Source organism: Ranitomeya variabilis, chromosome 8, assembly GCF_051348905.1.
Source record: "Ranitomeya variabilis isolate aRanVar5 chromosome 8, aRanVar5.hap1, whole genome shotgun sequence".
Taxonomy (NCBI): Eukaryota; Metazoa; Chordata; class Amphibia; order Anura; family Dendrobatidae; genus Ranitomeya; species Ranitomeya variabilis.
In genome coordinates this window covers 181955019-181963416 of record NC_135239.1, presented here as the reverse complement: position 1 = coordinate 181963416, position 8398 = coordinate 181955019, and the positions used below count along the sequence as shown (strand labels likewise).

General features: G+C 43.9%; 1 protein-coding gene across 1 annotated transcript in view; it reads left to right on the top strand.

Moving 5' to 3' along the window:
* Positions 1-596: 596 nt before the first annotated feature.
* Positions 597-8398, top strand: part of LOC143788249 (protein Wnt-7a) — a 61928-nt gene continuing 54126 nt past the window's right edge. Inside the window, exon 1 of the mRNA XM_077277771.1 lies at positions 597-1761. Coding sequence (XP_077133886.1) covers positions 1691-1761 — 71 coding nt within the window. The 5' untranslated portion in view covers positions 597-1690. The remainder of the gene's footprint in view (positions 1762-8398) is intronic.

The window sequence follows — 8398 nt, the reverse complement described above, 5'->3', positions numbered from 1 at the left end:
TATGGATGAGGACGACCATAATTAACATGTGGGGGAGTGTAGGAGTGGTGGAGATGTAGGCAGATCGTATGTGCTGCATGGAAATAAGGACTCAGACTCTCAGAGGTGGAAGGTAATGGAATCCGAGTGCACTGCCTCTGGGGAAGAAGGACTCCTGGTGCTAGAGGATTTAGTAGGAGGGAGGCTCAGAATTAGAACTAGGGATAAAGTTATCTCCGGTACCTGTGTGAAAGGCTGCAACCTGTTGATCCCCATCCTACATTCTTCTTTGTAATGACTGTAAACTGCCAGGTAAAAGTTTGACTGTTATAAAGTATTCGGTGTCACCTGGATTGTGTGCTGAATGATTCAAGCCTGGAGCCAGTGGAGTCCTATGGGCCACAAGTAGGTGTGATGCACCCCACACAACAGCAGCACATCGGGACTGGGACACGATTTTCCTGTGCAGAATCAGCAGCTTGTCCACGACTACCTCGCTCAGGCACCTTACACAATCATGCTCTTTTGTCATAGTTGAAACAGCCATAAGTAAATGCCCCCTTTCATGTATAAGGATGACTAGCCCTGTATAAGGTTGCCCTGACACTATGCACCTGAATCCCTCTCCGTGCCAGAAGCAGAAGGTTGGAGGTTTTTTTTTTTTCTGCATGGTTTTTAAGTCAATCAATGAGAAGTAAGTGAGGAGGGCATCTGTTTTAGAAAACAATGGTCTATTTCTTTGTGGGTGCTGTCTAGCTTTTCTTTAATAAATTTTGATAAGATCTAAATAGAAGAGGGTGGCGGACTCCCTCCTCATCTGCTGACTCACAAAAGGAGGAGAGGGGGCAGTGTGAACGCTGTTAGAATATCTCAGGGCAACATAACATAACTTTAGGAAGGAAGCCACAAAAAAAAAATTACAAAAAAAAAGTTTAAGTCAAAGGAGCAAAGGGAGGGGCAGTTGTATGAGTGGTAAACAGATATAACCAGCCCCCTGCAGCATTGTCCATAGTACAGTAGAGGGACACCAATATCTACACCCAGCTGCATCCCTCCCTGACAGCACTGGCTGAGATTCACAACAGCACAGGAATGTGCACAATGAAACAGGATCCCAGTGTCCTCCTAGCTCCAGGTAGTCCTCACCCACAGTCTACCTGGTGACTAGCACATGAAGAGCACCCTGGCTGAGGGAGCACCATGCTTGTTGCACAGGGACACAGCTGCTGCAGATCTTCAGCCAACAGGTGATTGTTCTGCAAAGTTATCTTCATCTTCTGAGTTTTTTTTATTTTTCTTGGAGTTTTTATTTTTTTTTACACTCCAAATCCACACCCCAGAGAGAGAGAAAGTGAAAAGACAGTGCAAGGAGACATGGACTGGCTGATGGTGCGGCATTATCACTAGTGGGAGTATAGCACAATCCCATCACCACAAACTCCAAGTGTGACCTGCATACAAAATCCCCAGGACCCCCTGATCGGGGGAGGCAGAGGAGAGGGGGCTGACAGCACTCACTGACTGATCCTGGCTCAGCTTCTCTTGGGATTTACAAACACCACAAAAACTGCCCGATCACATCACCAAAGTGGGCTTGGTTTGCTGCGCTGCTGGGGCTTTGATACTTTGACCTGGAGCTCCCCTGCCTGGTCCAGCAGATCCCCCCAAACTGTCAGCACTGACCACTGGTGAAGCCCCCTAATCAAGGAATATGAACAGGAAGACGAGACGCTGGATCTTTCATATCTTTCTCAGTCTGGGGATTGTCTACATTAAGATCGGGTAAGTGGGTGACCACAGATGACCACCTCACAGATGACCACCAGTCACACCTCACAGATGACCACCTCACCTCACAGATGACCACCAGTCACACCTCACAGATGACCACCAGTCACACCTCACAGATGACCACCAGTCACACCTCACAGATGACCACCAGTCACACCTCACAGATGACCACCAGTCACACCTCACAGATGACCACCAGTCACACCTCACAGATGACCACCAGTCACACCTCACAGATGACCACCAGTCACACCTCACAGATGACCACCAGTCACACCTCACAGATGACCACCAGTCACACCTCACAGATGACCACCAGTCACACCTTACAGATGACCACCAGTCACACCTTACAGATGACCACCAGTCACACCTCACAGATGACCACCTCACCTCATGGATGACCACCTCACCTCAGAGATGACCACCAGTCACACCTCACAGATGACCACCTCACCTCACAGATGACCACCAGTCACACCTCACAGATGACCACCAGTCACACCTCACAGATGACCACCAGTCACACCTCACAGATGACCACCAGTCACACCTCACAGATGACCACCAGTCACACCTCACAGATGACCACCAGTCACACCTTACAGATGACCACCAGTCACACCTTACAGATAACCACCAGTCACACCTTACAGATGACCACCAGTCACACCTCACAGATGACCACCAGTCACACCTCACAGATGACCACCAGTCACACCTCACAGATGACCACCAGTCACACCTTACAGATGACCACCAGTCACACCTCACAGATGACCACCAGTCACACCTCACAGATGACCACCAGTCACACCTCACAGATGACCACCAGTCACACCTCAGCGGCTGCTCCATCCATTCACCGATGGGGTCACTGGGAAAAGGGTCCCACAGGTGATTCTGCAGCAGGGAACTCTCTGCCTTGAAGAGGTGTCCAATTTGTGGCACTACAAAACTACAACTCCCAGCAATTGCCAGGACATACTGTAGTGTATTAACTGCTCAATCTGTCTGTCTATCCTTGTATCTCTATCTGTGTATCTCTTACCAAATATCTTTTTCATTGTTTTTTTCAGTTATGTATGTACCTTTCTGTCTGCTGTGTTTGTTATCAGTTGTTTCTATCTATCCATCTATCTATCTGTTGCCAAATATCTCTTTCGTTATCCTTATCAATTACCTTTCTAAACATCCATTGAATATCGATTTCCAGCTAGCCATCTGTCATCAATTTTATCTATAATCAAATAGCGATGTATCTAAATATCTGTTTTTTTCTTATCAATTATCTACATAACATTCTGTCTGCTCTATCTATCTATCTATCTATCTATCTATCTATCTATCTATCTATCTATCTATCTATCTATTATCTATCTATCTATCTATCTATCTATCTATTATCTATCTCTCTAGTATCTATCTATTGCCTATCTATTATCTATCTATCTATCTATCTATCTATCTATCTATCTATTATCTATCTATCTATCTATCTATCTATTGTCTATCTCTCTAGTATCTATCTATTGCCTATCTATTATCTATCTATCTATTATCTATCTGTGTATCTATTATGTACGGTATCTGTCTATCTATTTTCTATCTGTTTATCTATCTATCTATTATCTATCTATCTCTCTCTCTATCTATCTATTATCTATCTATCTATCTATCTATCTATCTATCTGTGTATCTATTATCTATCTATCTATCTATCTATCTATCTATCTATCTATTTTCTATCTGTTTATCTATTATCTATCTATCTATTATCTATCTATCTATCTATTATCTAGGAATCCAAAAAAATGGAGGCAGCACACAATTCTCAGTGAAAAAGCAGGACCTATTTTTATTAGCCCATGGATTCCTGTATTGAGGTTTGGTGGTCTATGCCTGGGGGGCTCTGCACCCGATTATTCTTTCTTTTCTTTTGTATTTTTGTGCTGCTCTAAATTTTCTCCTTCTATCTATCCATCTATCTATCTATCTATCTATCTATCTATCTATCTATCTATCTATCTACCTATCTATTATCTTTCTATTATCTATCTATCATCCATCTATCTATTATCTATCTATTCATCCATCCATCCATTTTATCATCCCACTTTTCATATGACCCATTGGATAGATGAACTCGGTGAGGTGCGTTTCTGTGTGTTAAGAGCGGATTAACAAAGTCCACTAGAAGTCTTAGAAAACAATAGATTTGATAAATGCTGCGATTCTTTGATTTTCCTTCACCGTCACTTTTGTGAAATCGGTAACTTGTGAAGTGTTTCCCCCGGGGCCATCACCTGATCATGGACGCCCTCTGTATAGCTTGTGTGAGGAGGACCCACAGTACGACTGATACAATGTATGAATAGATATTTGGATGCCATTGTCCTGAATAGTGAAGCTAAATACGAGTCACCGAGGACGACTCTCCTGCCTTCTGGACACACATTATCAGAATCCTTTGAATGATTGCTAGAGTTTATCGGGTGTATTTTACAGTATAAATATTTTTAAAAGATTAGACAACTTTTTGATATTTGTTCTCGTGATTGTGGTTGTACCTATAGGGGCTGCAGAGGGAGCAGTAAGAGGAGACATATCATGGCTGGCACATTATGGGTCGGGCCCCTGGTACCGATTTCACCTTGGGTCCCATTTGCTTAGAGGGAATCTCAAGGGACTCTCGAATATTTGCTTATGTTTCTGTTGGGAAAAATCGTTCCATCTCTGACGAGCTTATCATAGGTTACATCATTCATGTACAAAGCAGAGTAATGAATGGAAGGGTTTATCAGTGTCTAATTGTATCCTCCCTGGAGTAAATCATTAATCGCCCCGGTGCCACCTTCCCGGTTAATTAATGACATGCAGAACGAATGAATTTCATAGATCTATAAAGAAAAGTCTCCGACTCAACCTGGACAATTCATCCTGCTTCCACCTCTCTTCATTTCATTGGTTTCTCTTGGCTTACATGGGACTTCACACACCAAAACATTATCTCAAAGGAAACCACGTCACAGTGCCGGACCCATGGCACAAAGGGCACCATTGACTTATAATGTGCTCCGTCCGGTTCCATCATTTTGGTCCCATCCAAAGCTATTTTTTTACTGTCAAATATGATGGAATCTGTAATGGAAGGGATTTATGGGGTCTTTAAATTAAATGTTAATATAGCCTTGAGAGGCGCTGTCATTTTAGACGATATTGATGATATCAGATCAATGGGGGTCCGACACCCGGCACCCCATCAGTTGTTATTAACTCCGGCAATGGCCACTACACATAACAATAACAACTGATCATTGGGGGCGTGGGTGTCGGACCCCCACCAAACTGATACTAATGAGCTATCCTAGGGGCTCGTACAGACAACTGTATAACTTGTTTGAGTACTATCCGTCGATTGGACTGATAGCACTCGTCACAATGTAATTCTATGGGGCCGTGCAAATGTCCGATTTCTATGGTTCTAGGAAAAAAAAACACAGCAAGCATGATTTGCCTCCGATATTCGGATCGCTCTTGCCCGTTCAAGTCTATGGGTCCATCAAAAACATTGGGCTGCACTCAGATGACATTCGAGTGCAGTCCAATTTTCACGGACAGACTTAATGGAGAAGGTGAAGACGTTTTTCATTTTTTTTCTACGCCTCCGAGAAAATCAGATCATTAATCTCTGATCAGAGTGCGATTAGCATAATCGAACCGATTAGAAAAAAACGGTCTTGTGACCCTAGCCTAAGGATAGATCATCAGTATCTTCCCAGTCAATCCCTTTAACTTGCAGTTCGAACAGAAAATAAAACATGACATACCTACATGCTACACCAACCAAGGAAAACAACGCATTCATATCGGTACTCATCTCTTCCATTTCAGACAGACATGGCCGCATTTCATCATCCGTATGAACACTTGGTCTCCATATTGTTCTCCTATGTTGAGTAAGGTCAGCAGATAGATCAGCAGAACTGGGCTACAAAACATCACTCATAGAAGTCTATGGAGCCAAATGCTTCTACTTTTGCTTACGAAATGTTTCATCCATACGAACCTTGCAGACATTGTGTCATCCTCCATTGTATGTTGAGATTAGGAAATTGTTCTTCCCTAAAATGAGTATTTTCCGCGGGGAGAATCTCTGTGTGACACGGTGCTGCATGGAGCCAGACACTTGGATGGAGGCTCATGATATCGTAAAAAGTTGAAATTTTTCATTAAACTGATCAAGAAAGGAGTAAACCTAATACTATGTTCCCATTACTCATGATCATAACCAGCATGTTAGGCCTTGTTCAGACGTCTGTTTATCGCGTACTTGTTCTATCTGTGATTTACACGCATCGGATATGTACCCATTATAGTCTATGGAGCTGTTCACATGTCCTTGGTTTTTGGAGACCGTGTGTGCAAAATAATCACCGAGACATGTCCGATTTTGATTGGAGTCAGAAGAAAATCACCCCTATAAGTCTATGGGCCAGCGAAAATAATAGGCAGCACATAGATGGCGTCAGTATACAGCACATGTGCTGCCTGTTATTAACATTGTAATTAATAGGAGAAGCTTTCTCATTTATGTTTGCAGTATTTTATACAAGATAATCACTGATGCGACACTGGTGGTGAAAAGTGACCAAACACTGATGAAAATCGGATCCCAGTCACTGATGAAACTTGCATATGTGAAAAATCACAGGTGTCTGATTGAGTCCTTAAATAAGTTGTCCAAAACCTGGGCAACTTCTTCTCATATGCCTCGCTTGGCCCCGATAAAATTATAAAGCCTATACTCACCTCCTGTGCTGGTGCCGTTCCCGCGGTGTCGGCACTAGGTCTTCCTGGGTTCCCGTGCTCTTGGTGTGACACGTGACGCCTTCACCCAATCACAACACCGCACGAGAACCCTGGGGAGAGCGAGTGCCAACACTGCGGGAATGGTGCCAGCACAGGAGGTGAGTATAGGCCTTATTATTTTATGGGGGGCCAAACATTTTGTTCAAGAAGGAGTTGTCCTAGTAGTGGACAACCCTGTTAATGATCATAGGTGGACATGCTATCGATGCATCCTGGGGCCCAAGAACTAAGGAGGCCACTTCTACCTCCAAAGCAGTAAACAACTTTTGTCACTGGCACAAAGAGGGGCCCGTATACTGTTCTTGCACAGGGGTCTTTTCTGTCTGTATCCGCTAGAGGGGCTGATAACCAGTGATTATCAGCGCTTTCAGTGGTTCTCAGGGCTCTCCTATAGTGGCCACATATTACTTACGTGGCAATTGATTGGGTCCTGTAACTCTATCTGTAATATATCTGTACACAAGGGATGCGTTGCTGACACCATGCATACTAGATGGGGGTATAACAAATTGATGTGTCCCCTGCATTTTGTGTTGTGTCAGCGCCCATGAGTAGTGATGAGCGAGTATACTCGTTGCTCAGGTTTTCCCGAGCATTGTCAGGTGGTCTCCGAGTATTTATGACTGCTCGGAGATTTCGTTTTTGTTGACTCAGCTGAATGATTTACAGCTATTAGCCTGCCTGAGTACATGTGGGGGTTGTCTGGTTGCTAGGGAATCCCCACATGTACTCAGGCTGGCTAGCAGCCGTAAATCATGCAGCTGCAGGTACGAAAACTAAATCTCCGAACAGTCACAAATAGTCGGAGACCACCCGAGCGTGCTCGTGAAAACCCGAGCAATGAGTATATTCACTCATCACTACCCATGAGAAATCTTGCTCCCGATTATCAGCCCATGTAGACAATCTGCCAATAAGCCGACAAATGGGAAAACCATTTGTTAGATAAATGGATTGGTTATGCTGGCATGAAAATCATTTCTGTCGGTAACTAGAGTTGGGGCAAATCGTTTCTCGACACCTGGTCCATCAGACACATCAGTAGTCTGTGGCCACTGGAAGGGAGCATGAGACCCGCCTCTTACCTGACGTCATCCACAGCTCTTCCCTTGATTATCTGGCCTGGAGTGATGCTATTGTTGTGGTGTGACGCACATGTGACACCACGCCAGGCCGGCTAATCAAAGGAAGAGTTGTCAGGTAAGAGGTTGTTCTCCAGACTTCTGAAGAGCAGCCACAAATTACTGACGTGGCCAATGGACCTGTTCTGCAGCTCCATCTGTAAGGCTAGTATCACACCAGGATATTTTCTCTCATCGGAGAGAATCAGACCAATTTTGTAAATCTGTCTCTGATCAAAGTTTGATCAGAGTGTGAGTCCAGTATGATCTGATTTTCTTGGATGAGGAGAAGATGGAAAAAAAGTCCCCATCTCCTTCATGCTGTCAGTCCATGAAAATCGGACTGCATTCAGATGTCATCCAAGTACAGTCCCATGTTTTCCATGGACTTATTGACTTGCATGGCCAAATGAAATCCAAATATCAGAATCAACTCGGGCATGCAGTGATTTTTTTCCTTGGAACACCTTGGTCCGAGGAAAAAAATCAGTCCTGTGAATTGTCCAATAGAGTAACATTAGTCCGAGTGCGATCTGATGTTTTGTCGGATTGCACTCAGACTAAAAACACAGTTTGCACCTGCCCTAACCCATCTGCTCGGGTAAAGAGGACCTGTATTGCTGGGGATTGAACGA